The following is a 27573-nucleotide window of genomic DNA, read 5'->3' on the forward strand; positions in this document are numbered from 1 at the left end:
GGCCGCCTCCGCGCGCCAAAATCAAATCGGCAGCCCCGCCGGCGGGAGACGCGGAGGAGCGCGGAGTCCCCGGCACCGGCGGCGCGAGCCCCCGCGTCTGCGCCCAGCCCGCCCGCGCGCCCCCGCGAGGCATGGCCACCCCGCCCAAGAGGAGCTGTCCGTCCCCCGCGACCAGCTCGGAGGGAGCCCGCATCAAGAAGATTTCCATCGAAGGGAACATCGGTAAGGAGCCCGGGCAGCGGCGGGCCGGGAAGGCGGAGGGACGGCGGCGGCTGCTCCTCCGTGAGGGTCTTCCCCGGGCGGGCCGCGGCCGCGGCTGGACGCCCCCTTCCACCCGCCCCGGCCTCCTCCCTGCCCCGGGGGGCGGCCTCCTGGGCTTCAGGCCGGGCGCCCGAACCGGAACCGCTTTGGGCCGGTTTCATCTTTTTGTTGGGATGCCGCAGAGGGAAGGTTTTTGGGGGGTTGTGTCCATTCTTGGGGTGCAGTTGACACGTTAAATTACCCCTTTGCAGGTGTCCTCTTCCGTGAGGCTCGGCAAACAGGTCGTTTTGCCGGCGGCACGGTCAGGACCGGGAGCCTGCGGCCCTCGGGACGCGGGTGCCGCCGCGTACTCGGCCCCCTTCCCTTCCGGTGCGGCGAGCGCTCCCCGAGCTCCCCGCAGGCTCGCCCCTTCCGGAAGGGCCCGTGCGGGAACCGGCGCGCGGCCTTTGGAGCCTGGCCGCTTTAACCCAGCGTGATGCTTTCAGAGTCGCTCGCGTTGCGTGTTTCGGTCGTTCTCCCTTTACTGCCGAGGGGTAGTCCACTGCATGGTGATACCACAGTTCATCCCTTCCCTAGCTGTGGCTTGTTTCCAATGTTTAGCGATTACACATAAAACGGCTGTAAATATTGGAGGACAGGGAAAGAGGCTTTTAATGACCTTGACAGCATGGATTTCCGCGCTGCCTACCCTATATCTAAGTAAACTTTGGATTATGATTCAAAGACCGTCACAGGTTGTGTTCTCTCCCCAGGTGGGGACAGACTACACCATTAATGCGTTTTGCAAGATGCACCTGATCTTCCCGTTCTTGCATGTTTCCTACCACAGGAAGCCTATGCCTGACATTTCTTGTTTTGAAAGAATTTTTTTTGTATCCAAGTTAGGTACTACCCATTCATGCATACAGCAAATGTTTTTGAATTCTTACCACATTCAAAGCACTTGGACTTTTAAAAAATTTTTATAAAGCACTTGGACTTTTAAAAAGCAAGGCGAGCAGGTGTTTTAGCAGCATTCCAAGGAACAGAAAAAAGCGGAACATACTGTCAAAGAGGATGTCTTGTTTCATTGCTCCAGTATTAAGGCCCCGGTGGAAAAGATCCATATACAGTTGGACCCTTGAACAACACACATTTGAACTGCACAGGTTCACTTATATGTAGATTTCCCGCCAATGAAATACCTGTACTGTTTCTGTGGTTGGGAGTCTGTGGATGCTGAGGGCTGACTGTATGTTTCCACAGATTATAGTATCCATGGGGTCCTGAAGCTAATCCCCCTGGGTACCAAGGGACAACTTAAGTTTTGGGGGAGGCAAAAATTATATGCAGATTTTCCACCAAGGAGGGGGGGTGAGCGCCCTTAACCCCCGTGTTGTTCAAGGGTCAACTTATATATAGGGTTTGGGTGCTGCAGTTTCAGGCATCCTCTGGGGATCTTGGAACTATTATCTCCTGTGGATGAGGGGGTGCTACTGTAATTGTGTTGTCCCCTGCTTAAAATTCTTCTGACTTCCCCTTTACCTACAACAGGAGTTGCAAACTGATGGCCTGCATTTATACAATATTGGCCTGCACAGATTTAAAGAAAAAAAAAATTCAATTACTTGTTAGCATTAAATGTTATGATTTCCCATAAATTCTAGATTCTTAACTTCTTTTGAAAAATTTGAATATCTGCAAACACTGAGCCTGCATCTGTAAGACAACAATTTACTATTTAGATGGGCTGTTTCTTACCACTTACTGTCTTTCCTGACACTGAGGCTTTGCCAGTTGTTTGTTATTGCACTTGTGCTGTTGTTCGTGTCCCCTCCAATTTGTCAGACCCAAATAAACTATAAATGTACAAATTGCTAATCTGTGAGTAGAAAACAATATTGTGATTCTTTTCTTCTTCCTAGAATTTGAAACTTAACTGGTCATTTCAGTTTTATACTCACATACCCGTCTTCTCATGTTCTCTGTTACTAAAATACTCCCTCACGTTAGATTTATGAAGTGGCCAGGGCCTGAGCATCACATTTTCCTTTCCATCTTCATCTAGCTCAGTGAATGTCTGGTGGTCATTTTATGTTTCCACTTATGTCCTACAGTCCCTGTGCTTACCCTTTCTATGCAAACTCTGTGGTCATCAGTGTTTTTCCCATGATTAGATCCAGTAGTCATCTAATTTTCTCCTCAACTGTTTTGTTACCTTCCTATTGAACCTCCTCTTTTTTTTTCTCTATATATGTCTTTTAAAGTTCTTCCAGTTTGTTCTTTTTTTCTGTTTTCCTATTTAATGTCCTAGATTTGAATATAGTTTTGTAAGTCAAAAGTAAGTTCTTTTTGCCCTGTTTGGATCCAGTTTATAAGGAAGAGGAGGCTTTTCTTATAAGCATACTGAGGTTGCTTTTTATGTTTGTCTCTGTGTGTGTTTGTGTGTATATATATGTATGTGTGTGTGTCTGTATATATATATATAGAGAGAGAGAGAGAGAGAGAGGGAGGGAGGGAGGGAGGGAGGGAGGGAGGGAGGGAGAGAGAGAGACATTATGCTGACTAGAGATGTCTAATATAACCACATTTGGTGACTCAGATAGGAAGGGTGTGGTGTTCTAGGAGTATTGCTACACCCTGTTAAATTCTAGGTCAAGACTTTTCCTACTATTAAATGGAATGTATTCCTGGGTAATTTAAAAATAATGAATATAATGTGTTCTGATTACACCTGAATACCCCACCCCCACCCCCAATATTTCAGAAACCAGTGAATGATCAGATGACTTTTTTTTTAAGGATTAGATAGAGTACATACTGCATAGAACCATGAAAGTGAAGCAGATAAAACATGGCTATTGCTTGTAGGAAATACTTCGCAAAAATGTTTTTATAATTTATGATAACCATAGTGCCATATGATAACTGTCATATAATAATATACTGCTTTCCATTCTAAAACTATAGGCATTGGATGTGTATTTATATTGATTTTATTTGGTTGTTTCTAAATTAGTTTTAGATAAGAAAGACCTAAGTTTGTTTGTAAACAGAGAGTGGAACCAATTGAGAAGAAAATTTTGAAAATGTAAAAGCCTAGAATGACTGTCACTGTAGTGATAGTTTACTTGCTTGTCACAGCAGTTTCCATTAGGAGGGTATTATTGTCTCCATTGTATTGTGGGGAAACATGCTCAGAGAGGTTCAGTTACTTATCCAAAATCACATACCTGATTAAGTGGAAGAATAGCTTTAACCAGTTCCTACAAAGTTATTGCTCATTGTTTGGTTAAGGAAAGTGAGTCTAGGACTAGGATTCTTTTCTGCCATAACATCTTGCCTAAAATCTCACCAAATTTTAAATTTTTCTCTTCCATGGTTTTGGTAAACTAAAAACAATAACTACTGTGTTTAATACAAGTAGACGGGCCCTTTTTAGCTTTCATCAAAAAAAAAATCTAGTGGGAGGAGGCAGAAGACAATAAAGGGGGCATAAATCGTGATGGAAGGAGACTGGACTTGGGGTAATGAACACACAATACAAGATACGTATGATGAATTGTATGAATTGTACACCTGAAACTGATAGAATTTTATTAACCAATGTCACCCCAATAAATTCAATTAAATTTTTAAAAAATCTAAACAAAGTTTAGGAAGTTAAATGTTTTTGTTGTATGTATTGTTTGCTATTACAGTCATGTACTGCTTAATGATGAGAATATGTTCTGAGAAATGTGTCATTGAGTTTGTCTTGGCGAGAATATCATAGAGGGCATTTACGAAGTCCTAGATGGTATAGCCTACTACGCACCTGGGCTATATGGGATAGCCTTGTGCTCATCGACTACAATCCTGTCCAGCATGTCACTGTACAAAATGACACGAGATTAAGTCAAGTACAAGAGACAATCATGCAATCAAAAGATGTGGTAACCCTGAGATTTATGAGGCTGCTGCAGGTATAATATGGCATACTACTTTACAGTGAACTTTGTTTTATTTATTTATGTAATCCCCACCAAGGACATTCTTTTTATTTATTTTTTATTGATTTCAGAGAGAGGAAAGGAGAGGGAGAGAGAGAGAGAAACATCAGTGATGAGAGTCATTGATCCGCTGCCTTGTGTACTCTCCCTACTGGGGATCGAGCCTGCAACCCGGGCATGTGCCTTGATCAGGAATCGAACCATGACCTCCTGATTCATAGGTTGGTGCTCAGTCACTGAGCCATGCCAGTCAGGCGCCAAAGACATTCTTAGAGGGAAGAAGGGGGAGAAAGAGAGAACATGTATGTGAGAGAGAAACATTAATCGGTTACCCTCTGTATGTGCCTGACTGGGGAATCGAACCCACAACCCAGGCATGTGCTCTGACGGAATTGAACTGGCAACCCTTCAGTGCTCAGGACGACAGTCAATTGAGCCAGGCTGTTTATTTTGTGTGGGTTTTTTTTTTAATAGAGTAAACTCTAAAATAACAATAAAAATTACATATAGTAAATATGTAAACCAGTAACATAGTCATTTATTATCATCAAGTATTATGTACTGCACATAATTGTATGTGCTATACTTTTATATGACTGGCAGTGCACTAGGTTTGTTTATGCCAGCATGACCACAAACATGAGTAATGCATTGTGTTAAGACATTAGGACAGCTATGTGTCTCTAGGTGATAGGAATTTTTCAGCTTCATTTTAGTCTTTATGGAACCACCATATTATATATGGTTCAACATTGACCGAAATATCATTATGCTGTGCACGACTATAAATTTTGAAAAGCTGAAGACAATTTTGGCTTTTAAAAAAATTTTCTGGTACGTTTTCATCCTCAGTTTTACTTTTCCTCTCACAATAGCTGCAGGGAAGTCAACATTTGTGAATATCCTTAAACAAGTCTGCGAGGACTGGGAAGTGGTTCCTGAACCTGTTGCCAGATGGTGCAATGTTCAAAGTAATCAAGATGAATTTCAGGTATGAAAATAAAATTTAAATAAAAACCTTTTAGTTTAGAGAAGCAGTAGTAAATCTCTTGCGTGTTTGCTTGTTTATGTTTTTTTCTAATAAAACTTTGAAATCTAGCTTTAAGTCTTTATGTTCATCTGGGCAGCAGTGACAGCGATGTTTATCTGTAAACATTGAACTATATGCACCTAAGATTTATGGACTTTATTATATCTAGGTAAGATTTTGAAAGTTTTCAAAAATTAAAAGTTTTAAAAATTCTAAATTGCAAGTTAAATTCCTTGAGTGACTTTTTACATTTTGTTTTTTAAAAAAAAGAAAAACAAAAAACAACTCCCCAATAATAAATTTTATGAGTTTATCTTTCAAGCCTTTTGTCTTAGAAGCATTTAGCTCCCATTTCTTTGTACTGTCATTTTTGCCAGACTTTCATCCTGTACACAAGTTTCAATGGAGAAAGAGGGGATAACAGTAAAATTTCATTTTTTATAGCAAAATTTTTTATTGTATATGTAGGAAGAAGAGCTATCTAATTGCTAAAGTTTTCATTTCTGGAGAAATGAGAACTGAAATTGAAAGCCACATAGCTGTATTGCAGAAACCTTCAATATGGAAATGTGTGCTAGAAACTTTGCTTGAGCTGCAGTGGACAGAGGATTGAAAAAAAAGTCTTATGTTTTAGAGTTTAGCTGTTGGTATGAAGAATCTGGAAATAACGAGGATTTAAAATGTAAATTATATATACAAGGAGAAATCATTAGCAAGATAATCTGTAAACTCTGAGGATATATGGTTTTGAATAACCAAAAATATTTTCTCACATACCTATTTGCCAAGTGTAGTTAACTTTAGGTCTAGGGCCCATTCATCACACTCCAACTCCTTAGAATAAGCAGTCCTAAAGCTTGAAGGGACTCTTTTCTATATGGACTCCCATTTCCTTAAGAAATTGATATTTCCACCGGGGAAGGGCACGGTTAGCCTTAAGTAGAATTTTAAAATGGGTAAATTTATTTATACCCTTCTTTCTTTCAACATTATTTATTGACATATGATGTAACTATAGAAAAGTATATGAAACGTATATACAGTTTGAAGAACAATTTTAAGACTGACATCTTTGTAACCATCATCCAGGTCAAAGAAAGAGAACATTACTCTCATTCTAGAAGTTCTCAGGTTACATTTCATTCCCTAGAGTTAATGACTCCACTGAGGTAATCACTCATAAAATAACTCTTGTGATAATAATTTTCCTGCTTTCTGAAAATAATTTGACCATACATGAACATATATCTAAGAAATATAACTTAATTTTGTCTGTTTGAATGTTATATAAATGAAATCAACTGTTTGCATTCTTTTTGCTCTTACATCTTTTGCTTGGTAAGTTTATGCAAATTGTCCATAACGTTGCATGCAGCTATAGCTTGTTCATTTTCATTGCCATATGGTATTCAGTTGTATTCATATGTCACTATTTGTCCTTTCTATACCTGTGATCAAATTTTGAGTAGTTTCTAGCTTACTTGCTGTAAAAACAGCTCTGCTGTGAACATGAATCCTGTTACACACATGCAAGATTTTCTCTAGGAATAAAGTAAAATTTTTAGGTTGTGGGGTATATGTATGATGGTTGTTTTCCAAAGTGTTTTTACCAATTTACATTCCCCACAGAGTACTCGAGCTGTTACTACTCCATATCTTTGCCAGTATTTAGTATTGTTCAGCTTCCTAATTTTTGTCATCCTGCTGAATGTTTAATACCTTTATGTTTTTAATTTGTATTTCCCTGATTGCTAATGAGATTGTGCTCCTTTATTTAATTAATTAATTAATTTGTCATTTCTTTTTTTGGATTTCTTTCGTGAAGCCCCTGTTCAGGTCCTTTTGCCCATTTTCTTTTTGATCTTCTGTCTTCTCCCACCCTGCATTTTTACTTCCCAAAGAATGTCTCATGGCCTCTTTCACCAAAGTGCCCTACTCTGTCAGGTTTGCTTACCTTTAGAAATGAGAGACTGTGTTCTTTCCTCCCCATTTCTGGGATCAACTGTCAGTGTAGTTATTCTCAGGTGCTAGGTAGAAGCCAAGTTAAATCACTGTCAGAAATAGAGAAAGGATTCTTTCATTGAGGCAGTGTTAGGATAGATTGGATTAGGGGACCTCCATTTAAGGTCCATTCTAGTTTTAGTGTCATAAGTTTCTAACTCATATTAAATATGTATGACTGATTTTTTGACACATTAAATGTCTCTACCTCTCAGTATACCTCACATTAACCTCACATTAATCAGTTTCTATAAAATAGAAACTGATATGTGCAGACCAAAGGGTCAGAATTTTAATTTGCAAAGAGAAATGTGATTATCAGATTCACTGAATTAGTGAATCCGTTTTCTATGTAGGCCCATAATTCCCAACTAGTAGAAGGAACTCTTTTTTTTTTTTTTTTAATATGTTTTTAGTGACTTCAGAGAGAGGAAGGAAGAGGGAAAGAGAGATAGAAACATTAGTGATGAGAGAGAATCATCGATTGGCCACCTTCTGCATGCCCCCTACTGGGGATTGAGCCTGCAACCCGGGCATGTGCCCTGATGGTGAAATTGAACCGTGACCTCCAGGCTTACGGGTCAGTGCTCAACCAGTGAGCAACATTGGCAGAGCGTAGAAGGAACTCGTAAGAATCTCAAGGATTTTGGGTGCTTTTTAAAATAAACAGTTCCTTGTGAATGCCTCCTGCTCTGCCCTGGCTCAGTTGGAGCGTCATCCCACTGGTTTTGGGTTTGATTCCCGGTCAGGGTTCACACAGGAGGCAACTGATTGATGTCTCTCTTTCTCTCTCCATCTTGCTCCCTTCCTCACTCTCTCTCTCAAAAAAATAAAAAATTAGTGAAAAATGACTGCCCTAGTGAATTACTTAGTGGTGGGAGTATATTGAACCCTTTAGTTGATATTGGAGAGGAGAGGTTGAAAACATTACATTAATATACTTGGGAAGACAGTTTATACTAAGAATGTTGTCTGTTAAGTTTAGAACCAGAGCTCAGGGAATTAGTTGTATTACCATCAGGCTGTGACACACTGATGATCTTTCTCCATTTTGAGAATCTTTTGGCTTCATGGATCTGATACTCATGTTTATGGGCTGTGGTATTTTCTTCATGTGTACTAGAGTCAAAATTCAGAACTGACCTTTCTTTAAAACTACCATGGAGATGCTCCTGTTGTTGTTGTTGTTATTATTATTATTTTATCGTTACACAAGGATATTTTTTCCATTACTTTTCAGACAGAGTAGAAGGAGGAGAGAGAAAGAGAGAGATAGAGACATTGATGTGAGAGAGACATGTTGATTGGTTGCCTCCTGCTCTTGCGCCAACCGAGGCCAGGGATTGAATCTTCAACTGAGGTATGTACCCTTGGCCAGAATCGAACCCGGGACCCTTTGGTCTGCAGGTCGACGCTCTAACCACTGAACCAAACTGGCTAGGGCCTGTTATTATTATTACCATATATTTTTATCAGTGTACTGTAATCCAGTCGTGTCTCTATGATGTTACAGTTTGATTACCTTTATTGGATTTGGGTGCTCATTCTCTGAGGATAGCATTATTTTTCTGTGTGTATTGAGAGGTTTTACATTGTTAGTCCTCTGTACTTCTAGGTGGAGTTTCAGACAGTATGAGGGATGCCAGGTGATACCCGGGGAGGCCAAGGGAGGCCTCAGCCTGATCCAAGAGCATGACAGACGGATTTAGCAAAGCACAGTAAATTTATTAAAGTGATAGTCTGCGCTCGAGAAGTGAGAGCAGGTGCCTCGGAGAATGAGGCAGCCCAGTGGGGCCTGGGTGGAAGGTTTTTATTAAATGTGGGCAAGGTGGGGATAGGGTGGTACTCGGCTTCTGACACTGGTGGGGTGACTGCTGACTCTGCTCTTCCCTGCCTCTCCTCTCTGGTTTCTTTTTGGTCCTCCCAATTATAGGACGTGGGGGAGGGGGAGCAGGGGAACAGGTGGTCAGTGAGGGTCATGTCTGTGACGTTCCAGCCAAGATGCAGAGGAGGGGTGGAGCGTGAGGCCTTGTTCCCTGTTCTCACTTCCTGCTCGTGTGGGTAGTATTTTGGGGTGCAGGGTTGTGGGGTGTGAGAGTGGTGGGCAGGCACATTCCGTATCGGTGTATTTTTTTTTTAATCCTCTCCCAAAGATATTTTCACTGATTTTAGGGAGGGGGGGGAAGAGACATTTGTGTGAGAGAAACATCGGCCAGCTGCCTCCTATACGCGCCCAGACCAGGGATGAACCTGTAACCTACAGATGTACCCTGACTGGGAATCGAACTGGCAGCCTTTTTGTGTACAGGAGGAATGCTCAACAAATGAGCCCCCCAGCTGGGTTGGATACTTTATTTTTCCTGGACACCCACTAAACTCAAGAAATGAAGGTTTCTTTTTTCATCCTGAGTACCTGCTTCATATCCATTCCTGATCTAATACCTGGGGTTATAGTGTGACTGTCCAAATCTCAGCTTTCTTAGAATATCATCAGTAGTGAAAAGTAGACTGTCTTCAGACCCAACCCTTGCAAGGCCAGGCCTTCTTTAGATTTTTTCCATTTAATCACGCTTCTTGACAGTGTAGAATTGGAAGAGGTGGGTTGTTGGTACTTTTGATCTGTTGCCCTAGTCAGTAACTAAATTTGCACCTGCATGCTTAGCTTGGGTTTTTCTTTTTTCTTTTTAAACCTGTTTTTTTTTTAACCTGCCACCTAGTGGCTGTAATGTTTCTATACTGTTGACAAGCTGCCACAGATATTAGCAAAAGAATGAGATTAAGTGCCTTAAAAGATGTAACTTCCCACTCTTCTCCTCCCATGTTAAGATTATCTTTAAAACATACCATCCAGATGGTTATTTTCTTTGTGTTGAAGATTTCTTTCAAATAACAATGTGCTTTATGTTATTATTTAAGCCCAAAGCTTTGATTTGATTGCTTCCTTTTAGCTTAGAGATATACTGAGTGTTAGGGAGATATCTCTGCTCTGTCCTGTTTTCTCATTGAGCTGAATTCTTTTTGGGATCTTTGTTATTAATCATGAAGTACTATTTTTACTTTCATCTAACACTTCTTACCATTAAGAAGCTACTGAGAAATTAGTAACTGAGAGAAAGAAGGAATAAAATATATTCAGCATTTTTTGATACGTCGTTATTGGAAATTAATTAAGAGTGCTTGATAAAATACTTTCACTTGTACCTTCTGAAATCACCTGATAACTTTTTTTGGCTATTTTATGATTATTTTGTTTGGTAGACTCTGATTCTTTTTTATTGAACCTATTCAACTCTTTTGTCATAATTACAAAGGTTAGACTAGAATAAAAAGATAGGTGATTTTGTATTTTTACTTGATATTTCTAGTTTTCACTTATATTAGCAATAATCTTTTTTTTGTAAATTAAGGTGTTCTATCATGAAGTGAATTACAGAATTACAGATAGGATTTACAGAAATAGAATAAAAATTATTCATAATTTCATCACCATATGTGTTTGGGCAAGAGAGATTACATTTATTGGGAAATCCAAATAAAAGGAGATGTATGAAATGCTTCTCCAAAGTGGACACACAGAAGGTCAGTAGACATGAAAAGATGCTCAGCATCAGTAATCATCAGAGAAATGCAAATTAAAACTAACCACAAGGAGATATCACCTTTCACTTGTCAGAGTGGCTATCATCAGTAAATCCACAAACAACAAGTGTTGGCAAGGATGTGGAGAAAAGGGGACCCTTGTGCACTGTTGGTGAGAATGCAGACTGGTGCAGCCACCATGGAAAACAGTATGGAGGTTCCTCAAATTTAAAACAGAACTGACTTATGACCCAGCAATTCCACTTCTGCATATATATCAGAAGAAACCAAAACACTAATTTGAAAGAATATATGCACCGCTGTGTTCATTGCAGCATTATTTACAATAGGCAAGAAATGGAAGCAATCTAAGTGCCCGTCAATAGATAGGTAGATAAGAAAGCTGTGGTGCGTATATGCAATGGATTATTACTCGGCCATAAAAAAGATAGAAATCTTACCATTTGCAACAGCGTGGATGGACCTGGAGGTTATGCTATATTAAGTCAGTCAGAGAAAGACAAATACCATATGATTTTATTTATATGTAGAATCTAAACAGCAAGATAAACGAACAAACAAAAGAGAAACAGATTCATATACAGATAACAGACTGTTGATTGTTGGGGTGGGATGGGGTGATGTTGAAGGGCTAGGTGGAAAAGATGAAGGAATTAATAACTACAGATTGTTAGTCACAAATAGTTCCAGAGATGTAAAGTACAGCATAGGGAATATAGGCAATAATATTGTTATAACTATGTACGGTGCTTGGTGGGTACTGGAAACAGGGGGGACCACTTTGTAAAGTATGTGATTGTCTAACCACTGTGCTGTATACCTGAAGCTAATGCAAAATAATATTGGTTGTAAACTGTAATTGAAATATATATATATATTTTAATATATCTTTATTGATTTCAGGGAGAGAAAGGGGGAGAGAGAGAGAGGTAGAAACATTAATGATGAGAGAGTCACTGATTGGCTGCCTCCTGCATGCCCCCAACTGGGGATCGAGCCCGCAACCTGGGCATGTGTCCTGACTGGGAATCGAACTGCGATCTCCTGGATCCTAGGATGATGCTCAACCACTGAGCCACGCCTGGCCGGGCTAAAAATATTTTAAAAAAAGGAAATTATGATTTTTTAAGGTATGATTAACTTTTTATTATGGTAAAACCCACAAATTTTATCATTTAACCATTTTTAAGTGTATGGTTCATAGTGTTAAGTATATTTACAATGTTGTGAAACAGATCTCTGGAACCTTTTATCTTGCAGAACTGAAACTGTTTGTTAAACAGCTAACTCTCCTTTGCCCCCTCCTCCCAGCCCATTCTGTTTTCTGTATCTATAAGTGGAATGGTACAGATTTGTCCTTTTGTGACTGGCTTATTTTACCTAGCATATATATAGTCCTCAAGGTTCTTCAGAAAAAGTTTCAAACTTCTGCTCACTAGCTATATAAAGAAATCCTTAAAGCCTATTTTATCTCAGTATTTATAGTGCATAGCAAATTGATCACAAGTGTTTTTCAAATGAACCAAGTTCACTTCTAATAGATTTTATTAATGTATCAGGTAGATTTAAGGTATATCAGTTGCTGCTGTAATAAACTCTAAAATCTCTGTGGTTCAAATAATCAAATTTGATTTTTCAGTCAGAGAACAGTACAATATAGTATTTGGTGGATGGCATACTGTAATGTGACTCAGGGACCCAGGCCCCTTCTAACTTGTAGCTCATTCAACCTCTAGGACAGTTCTTCAAACTTCAGTATTCTTCAGAGTCACCTAGAAGACTTCTTAAAACAGATTTCAGCCAGTTTCTGATTTAGTAGGTCTGGGGTGGGAGTGCTGAAAATTTGCATTTCTCACAAGTGATGTTAATGCTGCCGTTATGAGGACCCTGCTTTTATACCCTTGCCCTGGAGCTGAAATTGAGAACCATGCTCTAGGGCCTTAATGTCCTTTGCTTCCAACTGATGGATAAAGAAAGTGAATCATAACATTTGAGAGGTTTTTATGGGTTAAGCCTAGAGATGGTATACATTGCTTCTGTCCTACTTCCATTGGGTAGAACTCAGTCACATGGCTACAATTCACTACAAGGGAGGCTGGAAAATAAAGCCTACCTGTGTGTCCAGGAAGAAAAAGAAGCTGGTTTTAGAGGATACATTGCAGTGTCTGCCACACACACACACACATCTAAATAGAAGTGCCTTTAATTTATTTTTAAATGTAATTTTTACTTAAAACTACCATGATAAATTTATGTGAAAGTTGTAAAGACAAAAAATTGTTTTTCATGGTTAGTTTCATTTTTTAAAATAACGTATTTTTACTAGTGAATTTGTATTTCTCATTAGTGAATTCTCTATTATATATATAGTTATGTAAAATTGTTCATGTCTGATAAAATTATTAAAATACAGAGCATCAGCACCAAGTTAATCATCTACATAGTATCTAAATGTCTCCCTTCGATAAATCAAATGTTAGTATTGTTTACTTTGTAGTTGTAACTTCAGTATTTAGTAGCAGTGCAACATTTTGGAAAGAATATGGCTTTAGAATCAGTCTTAGGTGTGATCCTAGTTTTTCTGCTTACCAGGTATATTGATATTAACAAGTTACTAAATCTCTCTGAGCCCTTTTTTCATCTGAAAAATAGGATCAGTAATGACTGTTTCATAGGGCTGAGATAACATGTAAAACTTTTCATATAGTTTCATACAGACAATAATGGGTATTATAATTATTATTAAAATTGAAGTATATTATCTTTTTTAAAAAATATGTTTTTATTGTTTTCAGAGAGGGAGAGAGAAACATCAATGATGAGTCATTGATCGGCTGCCTCCTGCATGTCCCCTACTGGGGATGGAGCTCGAAACTGGGGCATGTGCCCTGACTGGAAATCGAACCATGAGCTCCTGGTTCATAGGTCAACACTCCACCATTGAGCCATGCTGGCCAGGCAAAGTATATTATCTTAATGAAGGGATATTTTGATTAATGAAATGTATTAGCTCTTCAAATCTGTTTCCTGCTTCTAGGACACAAAAAATAAACTTTTAGAAAAACATAAAAATGCCTTTTGTGCTTGTATTTCTAAGCACATTCATTTTTCAAAAAACATGCCATGTAAGCCAGGGTTGATATAACCCAGAATAGAGCAGAGTATTCTAAGACTTAAATTTTGTGTTTTAAATTAATGTTTATGCTGCAGAGAACTCCATGGATGCCACTGTCATCCTACACCTCCTCTTCTTTAGTGTCAAATACATCCAGTTCCTTTAATGAAGTGGTAAAAACTTGTTTAAATGATAAGATTAAGCTGGGAGTGTACTTTGCCATTTCAACCTACCATGCTAGCACCTACCGTGAAATCAGTTGTAACTCATGAGAAGTTGATCTTAAATTAAGTTTCTAGTTAATGTATAAAAAGGAGAAAGCAGAGATGTTCTATCTTCATTGCTTTTCATTTTTCCCCTCAAGCTATTTTGAAGTTCACTTGTTTAAAAATAAATAATGCTCCATCATCTCCTTTTTTGAAGAAATGAGGAAATATGTATAAAATCTGGTGGTAGTATTAAAAGAAATTTAATGTCACCTGGTTTTTCTGTTTTATTGGATTTTTTATTCACTGCAGGTAAATGCACATCTTTTTTTGCTGTATTCATAGGTCCTCTTTGAAGGAATAACTGATATCCATGAAAGGTGAAGGAAGTTTTGATAAGGAAATGGTTAGTCAAAAGTTTATGAAATTATTTTAGACCTGCCAAACTTTACTTAAGTGATAGTACACAATGAAAATATACTTTAAAAACACAAATTTAACTACCTTTTCTCTTGAAGAGGAAATGTTTGCAATAGTTAAAAATACTGGGTAAGGGACAGGCAGATAGCTTGAGAACAGGGAAGAAAGCACATTAATTTGTGTGGCCAAAATAGATGTCACAGAATTACACATTAAAGTTAATGTGGTTTATTCATAGGGTATTTACCTACACTTTGACACAATCTAATAAACATTTTCTGATTATAAGGGGCTGTCAGGTGTGGGACTGTGCAGAAGCAACCGTGTTGGCCACCTACCTGACATCAAAGGAGGAATTAGAAAAACTGAAAACAGGCAAGAACTAAAGGAATACTAACTTTCCCTCATTTAGTGTAAGATCAGAGAGCAGCTTGAGCAGTTTGTGCCTGATACTGTTATTTGTAGAATGGAAGCTTGTGCTCAGTTGCTAACTTCTTTCATACATCCAATAATCAGTATTCATAAAGTTGTTTATATTACTAAGAGTAATTTTCAAAATACTATGTTTACTAGGGTAGGAAACAATAAATAGTGTCTTCTCCCTATAAAAATAACTACAGTGCACTCCTACACCTTTCCCTTCCCCCCCTTCCCTGTCAGGCATGCATCTCCTAAACTCTAAGGGTTCCCAGGGGAGCAGCAGGCAGCGGCAGCTGGTCCTAGGCTAACCCCCTGAACCTGTCCCCAGGGCCCCCTTTACTCTGACTTCTCAGTGAGCCAAAGCAGTGCTACCTAGGCTCTCTTCTGTTGCATCTTCTATCCTAAGCCCTTCCTTGTTTCACTGTCCTCGGCTTTAATAAACGTACTCTCCAAAAACAAAACAAAACAAAACAAAACTACATAAAGTTTTGGTTGCAAGGTTGCAGGCTCAATTCCTGATAGGGGCACATACCTAGACTGTGGGTTCAATCCCCAGGTTGGGGCATGTACAAGAGGCAACCGATGTTTCCATCTCACATTGATGTATATTTCTCTCCTTTCCTCTCTCTCTAAAATCAATAAGCATCCTCAGGTGAGGATTTAAAAAAGCAAACAAAAAAAACACCTATAAAAGTTTCAGTTGCATTGAAAAATTTTATTTAGCTGGAAAAATTCACTTGTATGAAACATTTTCTCCCTGGAGTATGCTGAAGGAGTGAAAAGTCAATTTATAATCAAATTAACAAAGTCTTTTTAATGGAATGCTCATAAAATTTATTCTTTAAGCAGTTTGATAAGGCAACTATACCCTTATTTCAGTTCATCAGATGCTCAGAGTGTTTTCTAAACAGACCTATTATTGACTATTTGCCTCTTGCCATTTTACTTTTTTTTTCATTTGGAAAGAAGATTCACTTAATTATGTGTTTTGTGGTATGTAATTTAAATTCTGCCTCAAAATGCCATGTGTTTATGTGGATTTTAGTTCATAACTGAAACTTTGAGGTCAGTCATAATATTTACACTTTTGGATTTTTTTTTGCAGAGGAAAACCACCTACTTTGAGCATGAATTTCCAGGAAGCATTCAGGGGTATTTATGTGGACTAGTATCAAGAATACGAATTAAAATGTATTTTATTCCTTGAAAGTTAGTATGCAAGATCAAAGACTTTATGCGACTTTATATGGAATTTTGTATATAGCTTGACATTACAGAAAAGGCTGATGAAGCATTCCTTGTCCTCTGTAGGGACCTATCTATGAAGACAGCTCCCTATTTCTTCCTTTTGTCTAAGACTATAGTTAAATCTTTTACTTTACAATGTCAGCCTCTTGTTCATTTTAGTTAACAGTTCCAATCTGCATTTTCTTTTTTTTCTCATTCACAGGGAAGATGATTTATATAAATTACTACTTAAATCTCTTGTCAGGAAGTTGGCTCAGTTTTATTTTCTCCAGAACACTATAGTTTGAAATAACTTTAATACATATTTTTTAGATTCACTGATTATATTGATTAGGTTTCACTTTTATACTTTAAATTAGCGATTTAATTGGATATTTTTCTAAATTAATTATTTAGGTTTATTAGGATATGTAACTATGTTATATATGTTTAATAATCATATTTGAAGCAGATACTTTATATGTGAATTTTTTAGGAGGGAAACTGCTTATTGAATAGATTAATCCTGTGAGTTCTTAATTATTTTAAGACATAAGACAGCATCATTTAAGTGCTAAAGTTACTCTATTTACCTAAACAACTTAGATATAGTCTATGATGATTGAGGAACCAAAGAGTTTTTATGTCAGATCTATCAATATTTACTATCTTAGCAATTGAACTTGGAACTTTAAAATTTTAATCAGTTAATTTATTTAAAAACCACGATAATCTATTGCACGTTAATATAAATGACATTTTTATGAAAAAGGACTATTTTCCAAATCAAAAAAATTTAGTGAGTAAAGTGGCATTGTTTTATATTGTGCAAATACTAATGTCTGACTAAATAGCAAAAACTGAATTCTCACATTTGCTTCTGCATTTGAACTGTTGCAGTACAAATGCCATGTAGTCTGGAAAACATACACATTCATGAGAGAATGAGAATGAAAAAAGGTACATTTGTTATGAAAAGGGTTTTTTTCCTTGCAGACTCCCTGCCAGGGTCTCAGAGACTCCCCAGGGGATTCACCTACTATACTTTGAGAACCTCTGCTTTAGATAATAAATTACCTCATCTGTAGAAATTAAAGGCTCAATAAAAAGAATTCTAGAAATAAAGGTTCAAAAATAGCATCTAAAAGATTATTCATTCTTTTGTATCATCACATCCAGTCTGTGTTCATATTTCCCTATTGTCTCATTTTTTTTACGTTTGTTGATAAGAGTCAAACAGGGTTCACACATTATGTTTATTAATGTGTCTTTTAAGTGTTAACCTGTTGGTTCCTCTTCCTCTTTTTTCTTTGCAATTTTAGCTGGAGAAACTGCTTCATTTGTCTCTGCAATTTCCCTCATTCTGGTTTCGGCTGAGTGCATCTCTGGTATAATTTAACACGTTTCTCAATTTTCTGTAGTACCTGTAAATTTGTAGGTAGATCTTTATAGGTTTGATTAGATTTAGTTTTAATTTCGTTTTTTGGCAAGACTTCGTAGATGGTGATGTATATTTTCTTTCACATTCCATCAGGAGGATGTCTTTGTGATGTTCACATTGATCAGTCAGTTCAGGTTTTGTCAGCCTAACTTATACATTATAAAGTTCCCTGTCAGCTTATCTCTAATGACTTTATTAACATCAATTTCCAATTGTTGCCCCAATCCAATATATCATTAGATGTTGCAAAAGTTGATATTCTGATTCTCAAGTTTTCTGAATGTATTAGTTGGGATTCTTCAGTAAAGGAGACCTTTTCCTCATACACTACTTCATTAACCTGAAATAGCATTTGTACAGAAACGGCCAGAGTAAAATGTTTGATTTTTTTTTAATTTACAAATTTCCAGAATAATTAATTGGTGCCCTAGCAACTTCCAAAGATGATTGGAGAGTCTGTTTTTTTGTTTTCTGGTTTTCTTTAGTATTATGAACTTAATGATTTTGCCTTCCATTTATTATCCCTTTTGTGCCCTATTTTTTGACCAGTGGAAGCCCTTTTATGTTGGCTCCTTTGCCATTGGCACAACCTCAGTAATCTTTGATAGTTTTTTTTTTTTTTTAATATATCTTTATTGATTACAGAGAGAGGAAAGGAGTGGGAGGGAGAAAGACAGAAACATCAATGATGAGAGTCATTGATCGAGCCCGCAACCGGGCATGTGCCCTGACCGGGTATTGAACCCCAATTGCCTGGATCCTAGGTCAACGCTCAACCGCTGAGCCACGCCCAGCCGGGCAGTAATCTTTGATAGTTTCTTTGTTTTCTGAAACAAGATGTGTTAAGCTCATCTTGTACATTTTCTTCCCCAGACCCGGAATCCGATACAGTGACCCTAATTCAGTGGAAAATGGCATTTAGATATAATCTGGGTGTTATTTATGTTTATTTCTATAGGCCTTTTGGTTGACAGAGCTAGGAAAACTATATTTTATAGAGAAAAAAAATTATTCATGAGTTTTTGATGCTATTTCCAATTCAGATGTAAGATTACAGAGACTTTACTGGATTTTTTAATTTTACTTTTTTTTCTCACAACTGAAAATACTGGTTCTAACATGATTATTGAATCAAATTATTCTATTTTATTAGAAGACTGAGGTCACAGATTCAAATACTGAAATGGACCGGGCATCTAAACAAATAAATCAGGCCTTTCGTGAGTCTCAACAGGGGTGGGGCTTATAACCTAGAGAGCATGGGTCTTTCCTAATGGAAGCACGGGTGAATTTGCTCTAGCTGATTTTTACCAAGAGGAGGTATAGGCACAGTATTACTTCATTTTCCCATTTTTAAAAAGAAGATAAACATCCAGCTATATTATGTGAAATTATTTGGCTTTTAGAAGTTGACAACTAATTAAAAATTTTAAGAGTCCCACTTGGGCCAAACAAATAATTTCTGCCATAGGCGTGTGCTTTCTTGGGCCAAACAAATAATTTCTGCCATAGGCTGTTTGTGGAAAGGATCTGAGGAATTGGTGGCTACGCTCGCTTGTCAGGTTCTTCCGGGCTCCTGGGGACCTGAGAAATAGAGCGGAAAAGGAGGAAGAGGAGGACTGACTCCTGTTTTGCTAATCACGGCGCATTTATTTATCCAACTTCTCTTTTTGAGCTTTTAAAAAAGTTTAAAATAGGCCTATTGACCATTAATTTTGCTTTTTGTTTCTTTTTTCAAATTCAAAACAGGGACTGACAACATCTCAGAAAAGTGGTGGGAATGTTCTTCAGATGATGTATGAGAAGCCCGAGCGATGGTCTTTCACCTTCCAGTCGTACGCCTGCCTCAGTCGTGTACGAGCTCAGCTCGCCGCTCTCGATGGCAAGCTAAAGGATGCGGAGAGACCTGTGCTATTTTTTGAACGCTCTGTGTATAGCGACAGGTAAATATAAATAACTTGTACTGATTAGTTTGGAACCTTGGCTTAGAACTGGAATTTTTCCCCCCTGTTTCCTGGGAATCAAAGTAATAAGACAGGTTGAGTTGGGGGTTTGAGATGGAAAGTGACATTTAATACTTTTAGCACTTGGATATTATTGGCATTAGGGCAGTTCTAGCATTTATAATTTCATAGATTCCATGGAAACTAGGGAATATGGTGGCCATCTCATTCAAATTTGTAGAGAAATTTTTTCCCCTCCAATCCTCTTAAAATTCTCATTTGCTCTGGTTAACTCTGAATCTATATTCTATATTCTCACTGGAGAAGGAGATAAAAAATCTCTAAGGGGGCCTTGGAATTACCCTACTTATGCAAGGATTCTTTTAACCTCTAGAGTTAGCTCAGAACAGAGATTCTCAAACTTTTGTTTTCAGGACCCCTTTCCATTCTTAATAATTATTGAGTCTAAAGATCTTTGTGTCTTATTCATATTTATGTTATTAGAAGTTAAGATTGAGAAATGGAAAAAATTTATTTAAAATTAGCAATAATAAACCCATCATGTATAAACATAAATAACATACTAGTGAAAATTACATTTTTCAAAACGAAATTAGTGAGAACAGCATTTTATGTTTCTGTGAATCTCTTTAATGCCTGATTTAATAGAAGACAGCTGGGTTCTCATTTATGCTTCTATATTCACTCTGTTAAATATATTTTTTTGGTTGAAGTATAGTATGTAAAGTAATCTGGCCTCTCATAGAACCCTTGGAATGGTTTTAAGAGTCTTTGAGAACCACTGGCCAAGTACATAATTTTCTGTAGTTGGAGGTATTCTATTGTTTTTTCCTGCTGTCCAAGGCAATATCTGCCACAGGTTTTAGGAGAATGTTCCATGTCCATTTAGTAGGTCCATTTTCTCTTTTCTGTTTCTCTGTGCTTTTTGGAAAGGATTTATGTGTTGATATAAACTCTCTTTCAGGTATATTTTTGCATCTAATTTGTATGAATCTGAATGTATGAATGAAACAGAGTGGACAATTTATCAAGACTGGCACGACTGGATGAATAACCAGTTTGGCCAAAGCCTTGAACTGGATGGAATCATTTATCTTCGAGCCAGTCCAGAGGTGAGACTTAATAAATATTTGTTTGCTCTTTTGAAAATTTAAGGTAATATTTAGAAATTTTTGCGGTGTTATGCAGTGAAGGCAATTTAGTTGAACTTCGCTCCCCACCTTCTAGCTTCCTACCTTCAAATTAGAAACTCAGAACTGTGTAGATAGTAGCATTCTCTTTTCTCAGCAAACTAGAAGCCCAGATGTGGCAAATTGCTCTTTTAGGTCCTTCTATGTTCTTCCTCAGTTCTATCCTTCATTATTTCTTATTTGCAGAGTCTCTTATTACAGCTAGGTTAGGAAACTTGCTCAAGCAACTTCTAGAATATTGGTAGGCTTCATGGGGTGGGATTTTGGGTATTTTAATTACTGTTGAATTTCCAGTGCCTAGAATAAGGCTTGGGTTCGTAGTAGGAGCTCAGTAAATATTTGCTGAATGAATGGCAAAGTTGATGGAGGAAATCTTTCATGGTTTTGGCTTGGAATGGGTTGGGTAATAGCAGCTACAGTTGGGAAGAGACTTAGTGGACCCTTGCCATTTTCAGTTTAGGGAGTTGACTTGAAAATGTTCCTTTCATGATAGGTTGCAACATAGCTATCGTTTACATATGAAATCATGTAATGAATCCAGGAAGACCAAGTGGATGCTTTTCATAAAACTAACCCAAATGAGAGCTTACATGTATTAAATTTCTGGTTTTGGTGCTTGTATTCTAATTTTTCTCTGTTTTTTATTTCTGCTTCTTCCCTGAGTCATAAAGTAGGCTCTGATGAATGTAAATGTTATGACTTCTAGCCTGAAAGAATATTGTATTATATTAAAGCTGTTTTTTCAAAGAATCTAGGTTTCTGATTCCAAGTGATAATTTTGTTCTAATAAGTAAACCAGAATTTAACAGTAATAATTTTGAAATTTACTTTCATTTCTGAAAATAAGTTTTTGTTTTTAATTATGAAAATAGTAAAAGCAAATATAGAAGAAAGAGCATAAAGAATACTAATTATTTTATGGTTAGAAACATTCATAGTCAATATTTTAAAGTCTAATACAAAACTTTTATTTCATTAATATTGTTTATGATATCTTTTGATTAGAGCATCATTTAATTATTTGAAAAGAGAATTTATAATAGACTTAGAAGCACAGTTTTATGTTGTACTTTTTTCTTTTTGCCAAACTTATTTTAGACAGTATATTTCAAATATGGATGCTAAAAGTTTATAGGCTTATTTTTGAAAGTACTACTTGGTTTAGAGCCATCAAGTGGTTGAAAAGTACAAGGAGGGGGAAAAGGAACTATTTTTTTCTTTCTAGAAGCAATAGAGACTTTGGCTAGCATGACTAAAGAGACACTAGAGAAGAAAATTTTAATGGCATCAGATAAGAATAATTGTCCCCCCTACCCTTCTTATTGCTTTTAGAAATGCTTGAGTAGAATATATTTACGGGGAAGAAAAGAAGAACAAGGCATTCCTCTTGAATATTTGGAGAAGCTTCACTATAAGCATGAAAGCTGGCTCCTGCATAGGACGCTGAAGTAAGGCTTCTTTATTCTTATTTTATTACTCATTTTTAGTACCTTTATCAAATTTTAATAAAAATGTCCAATATATCCAATTTTTTATTTTCAGCCATTTTATTTATTCCTATTGTAATCTCTTTCAGAATTAGGTGTGGCTTTTGTTTCTTTTTATTTCAGAGATCCATTTCCTTAAAGTTTTTATAGCTAATCTTCCCCAGTGGTATTGATGGCATATAATATATGGAATTTCACATTAAGTGATAAAATAGGAAATATATCTGTGTACATTATTTAGGTACTCTCTTCCAGAGAGTATTTTAAGATAAGGTGTTTCAAATTTGTTTCTTTGATTGAGACTTGGGAGGTAGTATAGCATAGTTGTTAAAAGTATGGACTTTTTGACTAGTCAGTTTTTGGTTCAAATCCAGTCTCTCTCACTAGTGTGTGATGTTGGACAATCTCTTTGAGTTTCAGAGTTGAACTTGAGTTTTCTTATCTTTAAAATTCAGACAGTCCTACTTTATGGTATGTTTTTGGTTTTCGAGGAGTACTATATGTCACAGTGCCTAGCTTTATAGATTTTATACCTGAGATTTTTAGATATTGGAAGTAAATCTTGATGAGAAAGAAGGGGCTATCAAATGAATTACTTGCAGAATAACGTTAGTATAGAGTGATTGACATTTTGATTTTTCTGTGATATAATGAGTTTTTAGTTTTTCTCTTTTTTTAATTTTTGTTTTTTTAAATATATCTTTATTGATTTCAGAGAGAGGAAGGGGGGGAGAGAGAGATAGAAACATCAGTGATGAGTCATTGATCGGCTGCCTCCTGCACTCCCCCTACTGGGGATTGAGCCCGTAACCCACACTTGTGCCCTGACTGGGAATCCAGTCTTGATTGCCTGGATCATAGGTCGATGCTCAATTGCTGAGCCACGCCAGCTGGGCTGTTTATTGCTTTTTCTAATTATTTTGTTCATCTCTCTTTAAATAGAACCAACTTTGATTATCTACAAGAAGTGCCTATCTTAACACTGGATGTTAATGAAGACTTTAAAGATAAACACGACAGCCTGGTTGAAAAGGTAGATTTACACAAAGACTTATAAACTAACATTTGCTTTATCTTATCTAAAAAAGTGTTCTCATTTGTGAGAATACAATTTTCTAACAGAAATGATTACATAAAGTTACGTTAAAGGACCATTAACACCTTGCTGACTGGCTATTTCGAGCCAGAATTTGCAGGTGCAGCCAGCTACTTTGGTCAGCAACGTGTTTAAAATTACTTAAATTAATGTAAGTGCAGAGATGAGTTAAGTTGTGACCGGTCAGCAATGTTCGGACACGGAATCACCTATATACTCGTGACCAGTCAGTAAGCTTTAGAGGGATTGAGACTCTTTATTTAGATTCTAAGCGTAACTTGAAATTCTAACTTTGTGGCCTTACCTAAGATAAGGAGCTTCCTTAGTTCCTTTATCTGTGATAGGAATAATCACAAAAGTTCTTGCTCACCAGCTTCTCTGCTCTTTCCCCTCTTTACCTGTTCCCTACACTACCAATCATTAGACATTTTAATAATAAAGTACTTGTTTATTTTTTCAAATAAATTCAGTGTGGAGGATATTTGAAGTTGTAGGATAAGGATCTTAATCCATTTTTATATTAGCTGAAGTCTTGAGATTAAAAGGAGTTTCAGTTTTGAAGTTCATTTGGGACCTTGTCAATGATGAATTGTCATTGTCTAATGATTGAGTCATTGTCTTAATCAGAGTTAATCTACCCCCCAGATGTTCAGGATATTCTATTAAGTGAGTAGTGCCTCTATTGATAAAGGTACTGGGAGAGAACCTATTGATGAATGCCTGAGAGAGAATAGTCATGGAAATTATATAACAAGTATCTCTTATATTCGTGTTAATTAACTTAGTGATCTAAGGTCTAAAGAAGCCACACTTGGTTTAGTTTTGAGATAAATTGATTTTTCTATTCTCCTTTCACAAAATGTCTGCTATTTCCTATGATACATACTTGATATTCATTAAGGGATATATCTCAAGAATTTTGAAAACCTCAACATTTATAGATAACTGTTATCACATATAGTTGTTTTCCCATCATATAAGGTAAAGCATATCTGGATAATTCAAGTGACTACTTCCTTATATTAAAAAATACAGGATAGAATTCACTTAAATGATACTATTAAGTCAGCCATTGCAGTACTAACAGCCAACCATTATTTTAACTGAATGATTCTGGAAAACCACTTTTAAAATTTTTATCTTAACATTTCAGTGTTTTGACTAAGACTCATCATTTTGTATTACTTATTTTTATTTTCATTAATAATGTTAGCAGTTGGCTTTCTTTTTTAGGTATCTTTACATGGCAATAATCGTTGTCTGTTCAGGAGAATTACTGTGTAGTCTAGAATATGAAGAGAACAGAATTTTGTTGCTGTGATGTTGGTTAGTTGGCTAGATTCAGTCACTGCTTATATGACCTTTCCTCATACATTAACATTACAGACTATATACAAGATTCAAATTTGTGCTTTAGAGAAATTACAGAAAATTCCAGGGGAAGGGGGGCCGTTGCCAAAGAAAAGAAAAGAAGAAAAATTACGGATCTGTTACGTGTCTGAACTTTCAGAGCTGTTTCAACCATTGTAGTTACTAAAGCTGCACATGTCAGTGGTCTATGGTATTATAAAGAGATAAAATTATGATTATAAAATTAAAGATTATAAAAGAGATTATGGCTGTTATAGAGCTATATCAATCTTAGGCTAAATTTAATAACTCCTGTAATTACATTTTAGGTAATTCAGCTTTTACTTCTAAACTATTTATTAATACATCTTTTAAAGTAAATGCTGCAGCTTTGTGATAGAATTACTTATACAGTTGGGGTCTTCAATTATTATATACTTTTAAATGAAGATGAATATTAGATATCTCAAATTAGTTAAATAATTATGTTAATATATTTTTCTTCCCTTCAGGTCAAAGAATTTTTGAGCACTTTGTGATCTTGCAGAAGACTACAGGCAGCAAAATGATTCCAGATACTTCAGCTTTGTGTATCTTCGTAGCTTCCTATTCATGCATATGAATTCATTCATATTCATTATTTAGAACACCCAAGATTTTAACCATTTTTGTTCCAAGAAAAAAATTTTTTTTTATGAATCCTATATGAAAGTTTATTGCCAGTTTTCTCCCTCCCTCCCTCCCTCCCTCCCTCCCTCCCTCCCTCCCTCCCTCCCTCCCTCCCTCCCTCCCTCCCTCCCTCCCTCTTAAAAAAACAAAGACATTTAATTATCTCTCATGGCAAGAAGTCTGGAGGTAGATGGTTCAAGAATCACTATAGTGGCTAAACTATATTGTGAAGGCCCCACCCTCCTCCTGTCTTTCCCTCTGTCACCCTCAGCAGGTTGGCTTTTTTCCTGGTGCTTCTCATCTTACTGTTGACCACTTTCTTAACTGGAAACTAATGTTTCATAGAAAATGGTAATGTGTCCTGTGTAAATTAGTGCCAAAAGTTCAAAGTGGAATTTAAGGAATCTCTAGAAAAAGAATTGTTTTAGCCCAGCCTGGCGTGGCTCAGCGGTTGAGCATTGACCTAGGATCCAGGCAATTGGGGTTCGATTCCCGGTCAGGGCACATGCCCGGGTTGTGGGCTCGATCCCCAGTCGGGGGCGTGCACGAGGCAGCCGATCAATGGCTCTCTCATCATTGATGTTTCTATCTCTCTCCCTCTCCTTTCCTCTCTCTGAAATCAGTATAGATACATTAAAAGAAAAAGGAAATGTTTCTAAAAAAATAACTTAAAAAGATAACTGAAGGCCCAGCCAGGGTATCTAAGTTGGCTGAGTGTCGTCCTGTGCACGAAAGGGTTGCCAGTTCAATTTCCGTTTAGGGCACACTCCTGGATTTGCCGGTTCAGTCCCCAGTCTGGGCACATGCAGAGGGCCGCCAGTTAGTGATTCTCTCTCACATTGATGTTTCTTTCTCTCTCTCTAAGCATGTCCTCGGGTAAGGATTAAAATAAATAAAAAACTGAAGGTCATATGAGTAAATGATTTAATTTATATGGTGCTTAAAATAGCTCCGTGCTTTCCTTTCAGACTATTCTTTTATAATGGAATATTACTATTATAGTTAAAAGATTGGCTTAAACTATGATTGTCTTTAAATCATTTGAGGTGGAAGTATAGTTTTCCCTACATTTCTTCTCTTTTTTTAAAAAATATTTTTAAATTGATTTTAGAAAGAGAGGAAGGGAGAGAGAGAAACATCAATCGGCTGCCTCCTGCATGCCTCTACTGGGGGGTAAGCCAGCAACCTGAGCATGTGCCCTGACTAGGAATCCAAGCAGCGACCTTTTGGTGCATGGGACTACGCTCAACCCACTGAGCCACACCGGCAGGGCTCTTCATAGTGAGAGAAGTTTTTCCATTGTATTCTTTATTGACTCTGCACTGGGAATGAGTAGTCTTTTATTACCTTTATATACTTTATAAGAAGTCAAAAGAGAAACTGAAGGCAAGGGAGATTATCTTCTTAGCAGTTTAGTATGTTTAGTCCCACCTGTTGTTTCCTGCCTCTGGTTTTGCTGTCTGAATTAATTAGGCATTTTAAAGTCATACATTTCTGCCTTGAGAACATTGTGATTATGCTTCACTTCACAGTTGGCTTTGCTTCTCTGTAGGGTTATGCCTAAATTTCTTTCCACCCATCTTTAAGAGAAATTACTGATAAGAAATGATCTTGCTTTATATGTTATAGATCTTGAAAGCATTATCATTAAATATATATATACATTAGGAAATACATTAATAAAGAATTAAAAGGTAAAATAGTTGTAATTTTAAAAAATCTGCTTGGATTCATTTTAGTTCTGTATGTAAGTAAATATTTTTTTCAGGTTTAAAGTGCAAAGTGTTTTTTCTGTGTTTACCCTTTCTACTTGACATTTTAGAAAAATTATGGTTTTCTTGGTGGGAGCTTGTGTTTTTTTAATAAAAATTCTATGTTTTTGAAATGAGGGAAAGAATCACTTTTACTTTGAAACTTATCATTTTCCTTTTCAAAACATCATCTTTTGTTTCTTGGATAATTCAGTGGGTTAAACAGTGAGATGTGTTGATATTTGAAAGGGAAACTGCATTTCAAATCTGTAATCACCATGAGTAAACACTCATGTATGTGTTTTTTTATATTTGATATACATCAAGTTGTTTACTAAATTAAACATTTGCTTAATAAACAAGTATAAATCTCA

At 36.9% G+C, this 27573-nt stretch overlaps 1 protein-coding gene across 1 annotated transcript; it reads left to right on the forward strand.

Annotated features, from left to right (window-relative positions):
- On the forward strand, positions 1-27573 carry DCK (deoxycytidine kinase). Its single transcript, XM_081133099.1, has 7 exons — positions 1-222; positions 5108-5223; positions 19442-19635; positions 20621-20768; positions 22179-22294; positions 23276-23366; positions 25292-27573. The coding sequence occupies exons 1-7, from the start codon at positions 132-134 to the stop codon at positions 25316-25318; spliced, it is 783 nt and encodes a 260-aa protein (XP_080989225.1). The 5' UTR covers positions 1-131; the 3' UTR covers positions 25319-27573.

The sequence above is a fragment of the Miniopterus schreibersii genome (assembly GCF_964146895.1).
Source record: "Miniopterus schreibersii genome assembly, chromosome: 1".
Taxonomy (NCBI): domain Eukaryota; kingdom Metazoa; phylum Chordata; class Mammalia; order Chiroptera; family Miniopteridae; genus Miniopterus; species Miniopterus schreibersii.

Excerpts from the sequence above, each read along its gene's own strand:
- DCK (XM_081133099.1), top strand. The coding sequence starts at position 132 with ATGGCCACCCCGCCCAAGAGGAGCTGTCCGTCCCCCGCGACCAGCTCG. Across the intron at positions 223-5,107 it reads TTCCATCGAAGGGAACATCG|CTGCAGGGAAGTCAACATTT; the intron begins GTAAGGAGCCCG and ends CTCTCACAATAG. Across the intron at positions 5,224-19,441 it reads GTAATCAAGATGAATTTCAG|GGACTGACAACATCTCAGAA; the intron begins GTATGAAAATAA and ends AATTCAAAACAG.